The sequence below is a fragment of the Hemicordylus capensis genome, chromosome 2 (genome assembly GCF_027244095.1).
Source record: "Hemicordylus capensis ecotype Gifberg chromosome 2, rHemCap1.1.pri, whole genome shotgun sequence".
NCBI classification, from domain to species: Eukaryota; Metazoa; Chordata; class Lepidosauria; order Squamata; family Cordylidae; genus Hemicordylus; species Hemicordylus capensis.
Genome location: NC_069658.1, coordinates 180,630,176 through 180,646,367, shown reverse-complemented (window position 1 = coordinate 180,646,367; position 16,192 = coordinate 180,630,176). Strand labels below are relative to the sequence as shown.

Here is a 16,192-nt window from a genome sequence, read left to right as displayed (position 1 = left end):
CAATTACACAGACTTGCAGCAAGTACAAGCTGTTCTGCTAAATTGGTAGTCTATCATTCTCAAAGTCATGCTTTTGTAACTGCTAGAAATATAAATGCATGAGCTCATCATAAAAATGAGTTCATCAAATGCTTCTGAGCAACTACCATGTGCCTAAGGTAATTTCTGTGTATTGCATACACTATCCAGAAGCGTAAAACCTGACATGATGGCAACAGTTCCATGTGTTTAAACACAGCATCACCCCAAGTATGTAGAAAGAGGGGGTTGCATTTTAACAACAAGGGGCATGCAAACAAGGAACACTAAACCCCTGCCCCACCTGCCACTTCATCCCCCACAGCTTCTCTCCCCAAGCACCTTTTGCCCAGCTAAGTTCCTTCCTGGTATTGCTGCTCAGCTGAAGAGAACTGCTTGGTGGGAGATGCTGCAGGGAAGGAAATCACAGGTGGGCATAAGGTTCTGCACTCTTCATTCACGTGCTTCTGTTAACCGCCTTGAGCCATTTTTGGAAGGGTGGTATATAAATCAAATAAATAAAAACCAGATCTTCCATCCTTCTGACGGGGGCAATTACACCATTAAACATATGGAACAGCTGCCACCACATCTAATTTGGGACTGTTCCTTGTTCCCACCCAGCTCAAGACACGCTCCAAGTCCAGCTGAACAGACTTGCTGGCTCCTGACTGGGCCCCTCTCTTTTAAGCAAGGGTACTTTGGGGCAGTTTTGAAACTGTCTTGTTCTCTATTTGATGAGCAAAATATCAGGTTCTTAAGATTATCCTAAGGACGGAGCATTGGTTACTCACTGTGAGGGCTTCTTCTGGGTGCTGCTGTCAAGGCATCTCATGATGGGTTATCCTCGTCTCGTGCTCCTGGGCAGGACTATGCAAATTAGTTTGAAAAGAGAGCCCTATATAGCACCGACGGGGATAACCCCACCCCAGTTCTTCTAGGCCAAGTAGCGGAAAGGAAAGGTTAGATGGAAACGATTGCATACAGGCGAATAAGGAGAGCGCCTTAAGCAGAAGGCATAACATCGGAAAGGAAGCTAACCCCTCCTCCTTGTCAGAGGATTCCCACCCCATGGAAGAGAGCAGCAAGCCACGAGGGCGGGCTGAGATGCCTTGACAGCAGCACCCAGAAGAAGCCCTCACGGTGAGTAACCAATGCTCCGTTCTGGGTGGCTGCTGTCAAGGCATCTCATGATGGGACATACCCAAGCAGAACGTACTCTGTCCCAGGGAGGGAAAAATAGAATGTTTAGCTGCTCTATTCCTGGGGGAGGACCCTCTGAAGAGCTCGCCTCCCAAATGCCGCCTGTGCCGCTGCATAGCTGTCTAGCCTATAGTGCTTTATGAAGGTAGAAGGACTTTTCCAAACCGCCGCCTTGCAAATTTCCTGAACTGAGGCATTAGTAGCAAAAGCGGCCAAGGCAGCAGCGGATCTGGTAGAGTGTGCCCAGATGTTAGAGGGAGGAGGGGTCTTTTGGGTTTCATAAGCTAAGACGATACATGCCCTAATCCACCTGGCTATGGTTCTAGAGGACACGGCTTCGCCCATGGATGAAGGTAAGTAAGAGACAAACATAGTGTCTGTTCTACGGAAGGTAGCCGTCCTCTTGATGTATCGTTTCAAGCATCGACGTACATCTAGTGTATGCCAGAGCTTTTCCTGCGGGTGTACAGGATGCGGGCAAAATGACGGTAGGAAGACATCCTGAGAAACGTGGAAATGGGAGATGACCTTGGGCAGAACGAATGGGTCTGGAATTAGGCGAACAGAGTCTTCAGAAAACACGCAGTAAGCCTTGTGTACTGACAGTGCCCTGAGTTCGGAAACTCTTCTGGCTGAGGTGAGCGCTACCAGAAAAGCCAATTTTAGAGAAAGGAGTCTTAGCGGGATTGACCGGATGGGTTCGAAAGGAAGTTCTTGTAGAGCTCTAAGAACGAGATTTAAATTCCATGAGGGAAAACGATGCACGACCGGTGGCGACAGTAGGGTGGCTCCCCTCAGAAATCGTTTTAGGAGGGAATGGTCCCTTAAGGTAGGAGAAGAGGGCTTTGGCAGCATAGGTAACAGGGATGCCGCTTGCCTTTTTAGGGTGTTGGGCTTCAGCCCCTTGTCCAGGCCGTCTTGAAGAAAACGCAAAAGATGGTTATGCGATGCGTTATTGGTGGGAATTTTATTCCTTCGAAGCCAACGAAGAAACATCCTCCACGTGTATTGATAGATGCGGTTCATGGACTCTCGTCTGGAGGCCAGGATAGTCTCGGTCACTTTTTCCGAGATGCCCTGTGCGAGCAGCCGGCTCCGCTCAGTCTCCAGGCGGCTAACTGAAACCAGCCTGGATTGGGATGTAGAACCGGTCCCTGAAGAAGAAGGTCTGGCCTCGTGGGAAGATGCCATGGTTGGTTCACCGCCATGGACACCAGGCCCGTGAACCACGGTTGTCGGGGCCAGAAGGGGGCCACCAGGACAACCTCTGCCTCTAGGGTTCTTATTCTTCGAAGCACTCTGGTGAGAAGAGGAATCGGCGGGAAGGCGTACAGCAGCCCCTGTGGCCACGTGCAGGATAGCACGTCCGTCCCCCACGCCGTCCGACAGGGGAACCTGGTAATGAAGGTATCCAGTTTCACATTGAGGGGGGTAGCAAACAGGTCCGCTTGTGGTAGACCCCACTTGGATGCCAATTGATCGAAGACTAGAGGGTTCAGCGACCACTCCCCTGGAAGTAGGTCTTCCCTGCTCAACCAGTCGGCTATAGAGTTCAGATCCCCTTTGACGTGGTGTGCTGACAGGGAGCTGAGGTGTTTTTCCGCCCAGGATAGGAGCAACACTGACTCTTGAAATAGGGAGCGAGAGCGCGTGCCCCCCTGCCTGTTCACATGTGCCTTGGCCGTAGTGTTGTCTGTTTTGATGAGAACATCTTTCCCTTGGACCAGCAGGCGCAGGTGGAGGGGAGCGAGCCGAATGGCCCTCAACTCTAGCCAGTTTATAGAATGGGATCGTTCATGTTGGGCCCATATTCCCTGGACTGAATGTTGAAGACAGTGGGCCCCCCAGCCCCTGTTGCTGGCATCTGTGGTGACTATGAGCTTCGGGAATTCCAGGAAGCGCTTCCCTCCCGAAAGGTTCCGGGTGCAAGTCCACCATTGTAGAGACATCCTGGTCTGCGGGGGGATGATGACGAAGATGTTGCGCTTCCTGGAGAGGTAAGGCTGGAAGCGGAGGAGGAACCATTGGAGGCCTCTCAGATGTAGCCTTGCCCACGGGACCGCTTCCAGAGTCAAGACCATGAGGCCCAGGAGTCGGGCCAATGACAAGACTGGTGTTTTCGGTGCAGAGAGGGCACTGCGAGTTTCTGAGGTGATGGACTGGATCCTGTCTTGAGGGAGAAAGACCTCGTCCTCCAGCGTATCAATAATGACACTGAGGTTACGGATCCTCTGGGTCGGTGTTAGGTGGCTCTTGGCTGAGTTGATCAGGAAGCCGTGTAGCTCTAGGATAGCTAGAGTTTCTTCCAAGTCCCGTTTTGCCAGGTCTGGAGAGGCTGACTTCAGGAGAAGATCGTCCAGATACCAGAAGACATGCACTCCTTGGAGGTGGAGGAGTGCCAGTACAGGGGTGAGTACCTTGGTGAAGGTCCTGGGCGCTGAAGAGAGGCCGAATGGGAGTGCCTTGTATTGGTAGTCCGTTCCCAAGTACTTGAATCAAAGGAGGGGTCTGCTGTCCCAATGGATGGGAACGTGGAGGTAAGCCTCCTTTAAGTCTATGGATGTGAGAAGATCTCCGTGCTACAGAGCTTCTAAAATGGAGCGAAGAGACTCCATGCGAAATTTGCGCGGTCTCACATACCCATTGAGGTGTTTCAGGTCTAGAACCGCTCTGCGGGGTCAGTCTTTTTTGGGTACCGTGAATAGAATGGAGTAAACTCCTCTCCCCTCCTGGCCCTTTGGGACAAGCTCTATCGCTCCGATGTCCAGGAGGTGCTGAATGGCGAGGGACATTTCTGTATGTTTGATAGAACAGCTGGAGCGTGGGGTAGGTAGAAACCTTGGGCGGGGAGAGGAGCTCAGTTCTATTCTGTATCCTGATGTTAGCAGGTCTAGTACCCAGGCATCTGTGATGTTCTGTCGCCATGAGGGGAGGAAGTTGGATAGACGACCCCCTAGGCAGGGGGAATCTGAGTCAGAATTGAGACTTCCCCTGTTGCTTTCCCTGTGAACTGGGAGAACGGAAGCTGGTGTTTCTGCCAGTGAAGCGCTGGCGGGGCCAAGAAGATCTTGAGCCTCGAAAATCACGGTCTCTGCCCCTGTAGGAGGGGCGGAAAGAACGAAAGGGCTGGTAATTTCTTCTGAAAGGAGTGTTGTCGGGCTTCCTCGGTGCTGAAGGCATGGCTTTCTTTTTGTCCTTGGATTCGACTAGGATGTTCTCTAGTGCTGCATCCCTGAACAACTCTGCACCTTCGTATGGCAGGGCGGAAAGGTTATTCTTAGAGGCGGAGTCCGCCTGCCAAGCCTTTAGCCACAGATGGCGCCTGCCAACTACAGATGCTGCCGATGCTCTCGAAGAGTAGCGGATGGAGTCTAGGGAAGTGTCCGCTATGAGGGCTTGAGAGCGTTGAAGCTTTAACAGTTGTTGTCTGAGACAGACTGACTCAGGCGGTGTGTCGTCGAGGAGGTCATTTATCCATAGGAGACTGGCTCTAGCCGCCATGGACGCCACTGCGGAAGAACGGGTAGCCAAGGAGGAGTTGTCGTGGACGCTCCGGAAAGCCAGTTCCGCTTTTTTGTCAGAGCCATCTTTCAGGAAACCTTCGCCATCTCTCGGAACTAAGGATCCGCTGCTCAATTGGGAAATAGGAGCGTCGGTGGTTGGAGTCTTCAGTAACAAGGAAGGTTCTTGTTGGAAGGTGTAGAACCTAGTTGCTGATGATGCCGCCTTCTTAGGAACACTTGGCGTGGACCACTCTGTCTTGATGACATCTGAAAAATAAGCTGGCATAGGAAGAGGCAATTCACGGGGTTGTGCTTTCGGAAAAACCAGATCACCCTTATTGCCTTGGCTAGAGTCTGTAGGAGATTTGGATGACAGACCAATGGCCTTTAAGACCTTGGTCATGAGAGGGTTAAAGTCTTCCGGGGTGAATAAGCGTTGAGATGCCTGTGACTGCTCTAGGTCCTCTTCACCCGACCAATCCCCCTCCTCTCTACCGGGCTCATGATCTCGGTCAGAGTCCCGTCCCCCTCCTTCATGGCCTCCTGGGTTTTCATCTGCATCCTCCTCCAAGGGAGGGGATGGTGCAGGAAGCCCCCTATCCCTCACAGGGCGAATGACTGCAGCAGAGGGGTCAGCAGAGTCCTCCCCAGATACCTCAGAGGAGTGAACAGAAATGGTCTTAGAGGACTTATTAGTCTTCTTTAAATGTTTTTTCTTAGATTTGGCTTTTCTGGGGGGGGGGGAGGGGGAGGAAGAAGCAGAAGATTGTTCAGAGGAGAAGGTGGAAATATGTCTGCGCCTCTTAGAGCGTTTACGCTTCTTTGCAGATTTAAGGTGGCCAATAAACTCATTAATGGTATTTTTAAACCATAGCTGCCATTCCTGGGGCACCTGATTAGGAATGGGGACATTCTCAGGGAGTGGAGATCCCTCCCCCCCTTCCGATTGCGTGGCTCTCACCAGACTCGAAGTAGTGGTGGTAGAGGTGTTGATCACGCTTCCCCCCCTTTCGGTCGGCGCCATTTTGGACATTGCGCTGGTCTGCCGAGGAGGCCGCCATTTTGAGTTGCTCCGCTAGGGCACGTATCTCTGCTTGCGAGGGGGGTAGGTTCGGGAGCGGCCGAACTGTTCCCGCTCTCAGGCGCTCGTTCAATCCTTGAAAGAGAGGTGCTGCTAGAGCGGCGCCGCGTTTGGAGGCCGAGCTGAGCGTTAGGCGCCTCGGTCTATCCTCGCCCTCTGTGCCTTCCGTGCTGCCTGAGGACTCGCCTCCCGAGGGGGCGATCAGCCGCAGGACCTCTCCGGCTGCCTGCTTGGACAGAACCAAGTTCGCCGAGACTGGGGCAGGGAGGAAAAGGGAGCTGAGTTCCGTTGGCGGTGGCGGGATTGGAAGCGGGTTGCCCGGTCTCCTTGAGTGCCTGGGAAAGCGCTCCAACGGGCGTCCGGCAGGCACAAGAACATTCAAAACCCTTCCATGTATTCTAGAACCCCTAGCGCTGTGCTCCATGCAAAGCTGACCGGGGAGGGAAGTGTGTGTCTGTGGAGAGGAGCGGACAACAACGGAGGATCTAAGGGAAAACAAGAGATGAAACAACAGACGATAATTCTTTTTTTTTTTTTTTAAATACAGTGATGACAAGGGGAGACAACAAACAGTACAAAGATCTGAAAAGGAGAGAAAGAAGTACAGGCCTGAGAAGAAGAAGCGACGAAAGGAGCAGCCTGCCAGGAGCAAACGCAGGACTAGAAGAACTGGGGCGGGGTTATCCCTGTCGGTGCTATATAGGGCTCTCTAATTTGCATAGTCCTAACTAATTTGCATAGTCCTGCCCAGGAGCACGTGACGAGGATAACCCATCATGAGATGCCTTGACAGCAGCCACCCAGAATTCTAATTTTTTTAAGTGCACTTGCTATTGCATCTCTACTGCATGCACTACTGTTCTCTAGTACAGTCCTACCTTTTTCTGCTCTTTAGTTATGCATCTTGTTTGACATTTTATTCTGTAGTTACAGGTAGGGTATAGGATTTGTAGTTGAGTTAATGAAACTATAATTTCTACAGCCTCAGTCTTCACTGGCATTCCAACTTGATCAATTGTGGACTGATTATTCTTATCAAACCACAACTGAGCCCTGGTTTACAGTTAAACCCATTCTGAGACTCCTATGGGGGAGGCAGTGGGAAAAGCCATTCTACAGCTTTACAAAACTATATTGGCCTCCTGGAGATCTCTGGATGCTTTTTCTACTTGGGGATCCTTACTGTGTGGCTGCAATTGGGTAAGGTCTCGCAAGATGGTTCGGAAAGAAGGCCGTTCCCCAGGAGCATAGTTCAGGCACTGGCTGATCAGGGTAGCTAGCTCTTTGAAAGCTGGCTCTGGAAGGCGGTGTTTCTTCTCATAGAAACGCTCTTTCTGCAGGGAGAACAAGAAGATTTCATGGCTAAAATTGACCATGTTGCAAAATGAATTGTCTGGCCACAAGAGGAAAATTCTCAGGCATCCCTATGTAAAAGTAATTCCCAGTCTTCACAGATGTAACAAAAAGCTTTTAAATGTGATGCGTGTCTTAAGGCTCAGGAGACTATATCCAAATCACATGGATAGGCTTTTTATAGCCATTAACCCCTCTCTGCCAACCATCGCAGGAATCCTATTCCTGCTTTCCCTCCATTAGTTCCAGTCCCTGACAAAAAAAATCCCATGTTATGAAAAACACCAGCACCAAACCACCCAATCACAACTAAATTTGCAACCAGAATAAAGAAAACAAGTTGAGCAGCCTACTCAGTATACTGAGTAGAAAAGTTGTGCTTCTCTGTTCCATAATACAATTTAGCATTTAAATACTAATTTAAACATTCTGAAGTGTTTTACATAAAGTATCTCAGTAATGTTTACAACCATCACATAAGGTAAGGAAATATTTCCACATTGCAAATGGGAACCAAGAAAATAACAGTTTGCCCAAGGCCACCAAATGAGTTCAGAGCTGATGCAACATATCAACTGGTCTCTTAGGCCATCGTATTAGATTAGCACTACAATTCATGCAATTTGTATATTCTGGTCAGAGAATGTGTTCTGCTCTAGATCCTCTATTTATGCACCTACAAACTTCACAAGGCCACTAACAGAAGAATGTCACACCATCCCTATGGATGGACCACAATCTAATCTGCTCAATTGTTTCCTACTTCTTGTCCAGTAGACATATAGCAGACCCTGACTAGTCTTTGGACTAGGTCAGCCATTCTCTGCAGACAGACTATTCCAAATTCTGCAACAAGATCCAGGAGGTCTCACATGGGCATATGGGCAAAAAGAGGAGCAGAAGCGGATGCTACCTCAGAAGGAGTGCGTTCTTTCAGTGGCACATCTGCATCAAAGCATATCTCCAGCAGCGTGGTACCAAAGCTCCATTTGTCAGCTGCCGTGCTGAGGTTGCTTACATCTTTGACACACTCTGGAGCAATCCATGGGATCCGGTCAACTCGTTCTTTGCAAGGGGAGGAGAGGAAAAAACCCAAGGATTAGCAGTTGGATATATGGGAAGCAAGCAGCAGACAATATCTGACATGCTGTGCCAAGTCATAGTGGAAAGGGTGTAGACACAGTACTGAGACCAGTGCTCTTTAATTTATTAATACATGATCTAGAAGCTGAGGTAAGCAGCAAAGTGGCCAGATTTGCAGATGACACTAAGCTATTTAGGGCAGTGAAATCCAAAAGAGATTGTGAGGAGCTCCAAAAAGGATCTCTCCAGTGTTTATGTGAAGTTGGGGTATTTTGCCCCAATATGCATACACTTGCTAACATGGAATCTCATTTGCCATTTTGTCACCCACTCATAAGAACAGCCCTGCTGGATCAGGCCCACGGCCCATCTAGTCCAGCATCCTGCCAGAGAATGTGATGATGGCCGTTACAAAGAAGGCTTTTTAAAAGACTCATACAGAACAAGTCTGCCATTGACGAGATCTGTTCTCTAAAAAGCTGAACAGAATTCCCTTAGACTGAACTAGACAAGACAAGCAATCATATTTGTTAACCCATATGTCTGCCCCATTCACATATAAAGCGGGGTGGGGGGGAGCAACAGAATATAATTGTTGCACCATAATTAGTGTCAAGCTGAATGCTTTCCCCCAGAACCTTCCTCCCAGCTTGGAAGAATGCTGGAAGTGAAGCGGGCTGGGAAGAAAAGTACCTGAAGTGACAGAGCACAGGTAAGGGTGGGAAGAGAGAGATCAACTTCCCTCACCCACACACCCCTTTTGTTGTAAAGATTAGAGTCCATTCCCAGCCACCTCTACTTTAAATATAAATAATGCAAACAGGGACAAACAAGCTGCCCTGTCACACTTAGTTTGCTCCCATGTCCAGAGACGGAAGACTCCAGAATACTAGATGATGGCCCTGACCCATCACGCCCTACTTGCAATGTTCCTGAGAGCCTCTGGCTAGTCACCGAGACAACAGTGGATGAGACAGACTTTGGGTTTGCTCCAGCAAAGCAATTTTATGTTCTCAGCTATGGCCACTTCAGCTAGCAAGGCTTCACAGCAGAACGCAAATGCACCAGCTGCCTTAAGGAGGACTTCAAGAGCTCCCTACTTTTCTGAAGATGCTACCAAATCAATGCAGAATCATTTAAATGTTAATTCTCATGACAACTGGTATAAACAGAGGACAGCCGCCCATTATCCAACAACCTGAATACACAGATGAAAAGCCTGTGTGTGGATCACCCACTGGCTTTTTGAGGAGAGAGCACTGCAGGGCTGTAGTATCCTGCTCAGGGAGATTTCTCTTACAAAACTCATTCACCTTTCAACTTGCAAGCTAGTATATCCAAATTAATGTCTACACCCATCCACCCCAAATCATGCATTCCCATCCCAATGAAGGCAGATGTGATGAGGGAACCAGTCCTACCTTCTCGGGACAGCACAGTGAAGTTGACTCCAGGGTCACTGAGCTTAATGAAGGGCAATGAACCATCTTCTAAGCCTTTCCTGGCCAGCAGGATGTTCTTGGCACATACATTGCCATGCACTAGGTTTTTGGTTTCCTGTTTAAATAAATGACAAATAAATGAGGACACTATACTGTGTCATGCTTTCCAATGAGGAAGAGTTCTACCCTCACCACAAACTATTGGGATAGCTTCCACCTTGGCATAAAAACATCTGTTTCTAACCCAGTAGTTGCTTCACTGAGCCTCAGTTTCCCCAGAGTGATAATTAAGCACCAAACAGAAAGCTTAATGGCTCAAATGAAGAGATAGCTGGAATTCCTTGCCTTAACACATCCCCCCCCTCCCCGTAAGAAATAATGTATTGTGCTGGTGCATCAATTCACCTTCTTCTATACACCAGAGAAAACAGTCTTGCCCTGTCAATTCTGCTCCCTTTTGATCATGGGACTTAAAAGTCTAACAAATCACAGTATCAGAAGGGATGAGAAAGCAAGCAAGTCCAGTTCTGCATCTCAAAGCAGGACCTCCATGTTCCTGGAAACTACTAGTTCCAGCCTTAAACAGTTTCACAGCAGATAACCATCTTTCGGTCTGTAATCCTCATTTATCCAGCTATGGTACTTAAATGTGTAAAGTTCTGCCCCTCCTGCATCTCTTAAGACTGCTTCCAGAGATCATAATCTACAGGAGAAGATTCAACCCCTTTTAATAATTATTATTCTTCCCAGGGAAATGTAATTCTGAAAGGGCAGTTTGGAAAATATAATGTACTTCTCAATACCATCCTTAAACTATAATAGCCAGGAGTCTTGAGGGGAAGCCATACTAGTTAAATTGGCATAAGACCAATATACACTTATAATGGAGATCTGCCATAAGTGACACCTAAAGGTTCCCAGGGATCCATTCCAAAGTCACCCCAGAAGACTTACCAAGTAGCTCAAAGCACTAGCTAACTGTGCAGCAACAGTGAATTTCCAGCCCACTATTATTTGCCCTTTGTGTTTCCGCAAGAAGACATCCAGGGGACCATGTTCAACAAACTCTTCAACCATTATATCTGAGAGGAGAAAAGGAAGGGGAGGTGAGAATCCCAAGGCAAAACAAGCTTCGCATCCTTCTCCACAGCAATAAGGTAGCAGATTCAAAAGGGCTGTTTCGACTCTAATAGCTCTAAGACAGCCACAAAAAGGAGGATGGTTGGAAGTGGAAAACATTTGATCACGACAAAGTCTGTCATGGACTTTGCAGACCAGGTAAGTGGTGTCACTTATCTTTCTGGTACCAGATACAAAATGAAATCAATGGTATTGCTTGAATTAACAACAACAACGATGATTATTGCAAGAAGAATTGCAAGGACAGAACACAGTGAATACAGAATATACAGTAGTGTAGCACAGCTTAGAAGATGGAACAGTTACATATATATTAGAGACCTGGGAAGAAAACATGCAGAAGGTGGTGGTCAATACTCACTCTCTGAGCCCCGAACACAAACTCCATGCACAAAGGCCAAGTGGATGTGGGAGACCTGGCTCATTAGGCTGGCCGTTTCAAAGAATGCCTGTAGAGAACAGAGAGCAGGAAGCATCACAGGAGAGCCACTATCTAAAGAACACAGCCGGGCAGTCTAATCCAAGCACAGCCGACAACTACTGCCTGGCCCCCAGCCTGGTGATAGTAGTGCCAAGTCCTTAGGGTAGGGCGACTGGTAAGAATGCCCGGGGCCTAGCAGTTGGAGGAGCCCCAGAGTGGCAGCAGTGATGGTGCTGTGGTGGTGGTGCAAGTGGCGAGTGGCAGCAGTGGCTGAGAGCCAGAGGCGAGCAGCCTGCCTCTCCACTCACTCGGCTCCCGCTGGCTGCACCATCCGGGGCAGGGGTGGGGCAGCAAGTGGTGGCCAAGGCAGCTAGTGGTGAGCAGCCTGCTCTGCTTGGAGAGGCAGTCTGCGCACCTGCCTCAGCTCCCGCCAACAAGCCAGCCGCCATGTGTGCTGGTGGGGGAGCGGTGGTGGCCATCCCACCCCACCCCCGGCGCAACAGCCAGGCTCCCGCTGAATGGGGCTCCTGCAGCCAGCCCAGACAGCTCCCCATGTCTGTATGCAACAGCCTGGCAGGAGGAAGGATGGTGAGGTGGTGGCGAAGCTCCGGAGCAGCTCCTGCTCTGCCTCTATTCCCCTTGGCAGCAGCGCCATCCAGCCCAGTCCACTTCGGCTGTGGCTGGCTGCTCACGACCCCTAGGGGAGAGAAGCCAGAGTCGTGCCACGGCAGCCTGAGCCAATCCCTTCCTGGAGTCCATCGATTTGCCTCAGGCCTGATTCCAGCCCCCAGGCCAGGGAACATAAGAAGCTCCCTTGGTCTCATGAACTCACTTTGGTCTACTACACAGGCTGGTAGCAGCTCCCCAGTGTCAGGCAGGAACCTTTCCCAGCCCTACCTGGAGATGCTGCCAGGGAGTGGACTTGGGACCTTCTGCATGGAAAGCAGATGCTTTACCAATGTTGTTGCCAATTCAGAAGTGCGGGGTGCGCTCTCTGTGACAGCAGCCCCCCCCCGCCATGCTCACCCCAACATCCAGAGAAGCCAAGAAGTGCCGGCGTTCTGTCCACCCCCCACCGCCCCCCCACCAGGACACAAAGCAAGACGAAGGGGGGGGTAGTGAGCAGTGGCCAAGGCGGTGGCTCCCAGTGGCAGAAAATGTTAAGGAGACCCAGCACATGCTGATTCGCCTCCAGCCCCACACCCTCCTAGGGATGGCCCTGGGAGTGGGTGCCATTTATTGTTCAATTTTATATAGCAACTTTCATAAAATGTATTCCAAGGTGGTTTAATAAGAGTTAATATAGTATTAATATAGTAAAAATCACATTAAAATGTTAAGATCACCATAAACATACCAAAAAGCAACAGCCACCAAAAAAACAAACACAGAGTGGCCAGAAAGGAGAGATTCGCAACCCCTAAGAAGTTAAAAGCTATTGTATGGCTCTTATGCAATGGATGGAGGTGACTGCGACACAAGACGAATTCACTGCTAGTGCACAAAAATGAATGTCCAGCTAACTTTTTTCTGCCCTTTTTTTTGCTCCCCAAGACAAATACATTTTAGAAGTTATGGAAGTTTTAGACATACTTTTTGCATTAGTGCTAGCTGGATGCCCCTTTTGTTTGAATTTGATTTTTAAAGAATAATTGATTTATTACTACTATACATCACCTCATGTCTGCACACACACATTTTGTGACTAAACAAGTCAAGCTAAGCCCCATGTGCTAAATTAAGGGCATGGTTTTTAGCCAGAAACTATCTTGGCAGAGATATTCATCTGTAGGAAGGGGCATGGAAAAAATGGGCATACCATCATATGCCATGAACATGCAAGGTCATGTTTTATCACAAGTACACATGTAGGAAGCTGCTTTTGCACATTTCCTACATGAAGATAATGTATGCGTCGGAAACATGTGTGTGAAGCAGCCCTGCAGACTGGCCTTTAAAGCCATTCTCACTTTCCACCGAAGGCCTGAGTTAGACTGCAAACTGGAGAAGGCAGGGGGTATCTGCGGCACAAAACCAAAGGAAGCTGCTGCCCTACATGAGCAAGCCCAAATGGCTCAATGTGACTCCATCAGCTAGCAGGTATGTTCACAGGATACCCACTGGTTCTCCCTCCACCGTTCCCAGATGTTTCCTTACCAAAGCAATGTCCCTGTGGCTAGGATCCAGCATCTTGAGCACGACGTGTATTTCACGGCTGTTGTTGTTCTGCTCTGTGGAGAAGTACTCTGTCTCATCATCACCAGTGGTCCCACCACTCACATGTAGCACACCATCGTAAATGTTGGTGCATGTCCCTTGTCCCAAGTGAGCACGCTGGAGAAGGTTAACACATGACTGTGTTAGTTAAGCATCCCCTTCTTCCCAATCATATACACCTCTCAGATGAATCTTTTATTCTGTCCATAGTCAAGGATAGGATTCATTGCTCTGGTATAAGCCACTAAATAATGCTGGGAAAAGCAGCAAGGAGTCCTCCTTGTCAGGAACTCATATTGCTCTAATTCAGCAAGCTCCACTCCGAGTTTCCCGAGAAGCAAATGTCAAGTGGGTGCCACCAGGTTAGACATCCTAGTAGTCCCTAAGGCACCTATCCAATTGTATGGTCACAGGATTGGGGCTTAGCATTTTTCAATCTGTGTGAGCAGCTCTCAATCCTTCTCAGGCCGATCCATCCTTCTAGCCTTGACTTTTGTTCTCTTAAGAAATGCAAACCAGTTATACTGACCTGGGTGATCTCATTCTTTCGAATCTGGTGGAAGCTCAATTGACTCAAGTTCAGAATCTGCCTGGTGCTGTCCTTTACTTTTCGTGCGATTAGCAAGTCTGAGACTTCTGTAGAAAAAAAGATTAGCCCAAGAGAGCAAATCTACAAAACCACACTAAAGAGAATACTAACAGGCAATTTATACAGAAATATTTCTATTCACAGCTGAGAGTTGTCACTCAGGAAGACTAAGCTGTGGAAGCTTATTGCATAAACATGTTTTAAAACACATCCCACAAATGGAATTTAAGCAAAAGGGCTCCCTGAAGAAAGCTTCTCTCTAGGAACACCGTGCTACTGAATGCTGTACATCAGCGACCTTGCGCTCCCCAATTGCAAGCCCACATCCATAAGCCTGGGACTATGTGACAGCTTCATCACCTTTTCTTTGTAGCTTAGCAGAAGCACACATAACAAAAAGTGAAGGCCATATTTTCAAAGTGGAGTGGGGGAGGTTACTGGGTGGAAAAACGTGTCTGGAATACAAGCAGAGGCAGGTAAGAGAGGCCCTTGTTTACACCTAACCTACAGGAGAACAGCAGACTACAGCTACTGCTTACGTCACCACTGCATAGTACCTTCAATGTAGCCATGTCTAATTCAAGTCAATTAACCAGACACAATTGTGTTACTGGAGCAATATATCCCATTTATTTAAATCTCTACATACATCTAAAGTGTGCATGGCTGTGTCCAGTATGTTGTAACTGCAACAGTCTTTCTAACCTCTTTGATCAGCACTAATGATGGTAACCTTCTCAAACATACACTAACCAATATTTGGGTGCTTTGCACTCTGGGATATCCACTCAAATGCTAAACAGTCACAGGCTTTGTTGTAGGAAAGCGGCCCCAATGCTACATTGGCAGATGCACTTCTCTTCTTCCTATACTGTGTTCTTGTGAGCTATTCACCTCCTCCTTCCCCAAGGCAAATTTCACAATTGACATATGTTACTGAAAGCAGGACAGTTTTTACACATGGCCCGGTCTGTACCTCCTGGCTTTGGGAGACAACACCTCTTCAAACTAAAGATCTCATTGCCAGATCTCAGATTGCAACGTTTGAGAGCATTCATCAGTTCCTGGACACTAGAGAACTCCTGATCCCAGCCTTCCAGTGCAAAGGAATTTCCCTTCTTCTGGATCCGAAGTTGTCTGTAGCTTGTGGTGTCCTGGATCCGGAAGCTCTGATGCAAAGAAATAAGAAGGGAGATTAAAAAATGGATACCAGCTTGTACCACTGCTTTGAAAGTGCATAACACTTTCCAAGTGCATACCAGGGCTTACCCACAAACTAAGCCACTCACAGGCATCCCTTCTATCTATCCCATTGATCACAAATCACCAATAGCCAGGAAAATGCTGCTCGATTCTTTGATCATGGAGAAGTTCTCCTTTTGTCATGGAGAAGTTCTACTGGATCAGACCAGTATTCCATTTTCAATAGCAGCCAGCCAAGAGCTAAGAAGGGTGTATTTCACATATCCAACTATGCTATATGGCTAATTTTGATATCACATGGAACCAAGATAAATCCTGGCTTTGTGTGTGATGTCCCACAGCCTCAGGAGCATACACTCCCCACTCCCCTTTGCTCTTGAACTTTGGAAGAATTCTGCTTGTGACTGTGATTTGAAACAAGCCAAGATCAGCCATGATGCCCAAATTTATTGTGGCTTATTCGGACCCAAGACCTTAAAATAAACCACACTCTGAACCCAAGCCAGGATCAGTCTGAACTGGTCACTACTAATCCTGGCTCATTTCCAACTACAATCAGAAGCAAAAGTCTTTCAAGGTTTGCACAGTGTTTAACCCTAGCTCTGTGTTATGTCTGAACTGGCCCATGATGTTGCTTTTTAGAGAAGAACTGACTCATTGGTCAAAGGCACCCTAGAAAGAGATAGAGAGGACTCTGCTCTGGAACAGCTAGCAGCAAAATAAGAATGCCCTACCAACCAGTTTAATTTATGTTTAACCAAGAAACAGAGTTCTGGTACAGGTTTTTCAACAGATTTGATTGTACTGGAAAAGATGAGGTTTCCAGCAGATGACTTAGATATCTGCTTAATTCAGGTAGGTATATAATTCACATAACAGAACATGGAAACGTGGACATGTACTTTTTGAGAATTACTATTTTAAGTGGACATTAATACC

At 48.1% G+C, this 16,192-nt stretch overlaps 1 protein-coding gene across 5 annotated transcripts in view; it reads right to left on the bottom strand.

Moving 5' to 3' along the window:
- TYK2 (tyrosine kinase 2) overlaps nucleotides 1–16,192 on the bottom strand; it is a 74,652-nt gene that overhangs the window by 11,546 nt on the left and 46,914 nt on the right. For all 5 annotated transcript variants that reach the window (XM_053289956.1, XM_053289954.1, XM_053289952.1 and 2 more), the window contains exons 10-17: nucleotides 15,027–15,219; nucleotides 13,991–14,097; nucleotides 13,402–13,578; nucleotides 11,185–11,272; nucleotides 10,638–10,765; nucleotides 9,663–9,798; nucleotides 8,072–8,223; nucleotides 6,989–7,139 (exon numbers count right to left, since the gene is read on the bottom strand). In XM_053289956.1, coding sequence (XP_053145931.1) covers nucleotides 6,989–7,139; nucleotides 8,072–8,223; nucleotides 9,663–9,798; nucleotides 10,638–10,765; nucleotides 11,185–11,272; nucleotides 13,402–13,578; nucleotides 13,991–14,097; nucleotides 15,027–15,219 — 1,132 coding nt within the window. The remainder of the gene's footprint in view (nucleotides 1–6,988; nucleotides 7,140–8,071; nucleotides 8,224–9,662; nucleotides 9,799–10,637; nucleotides 10,766–11,184; nucleotides 11,273–13,401; nucleotides 13,579–13,990; nucleotides 14,098–15,026; nucleotides 15,220–16,192) is intronic.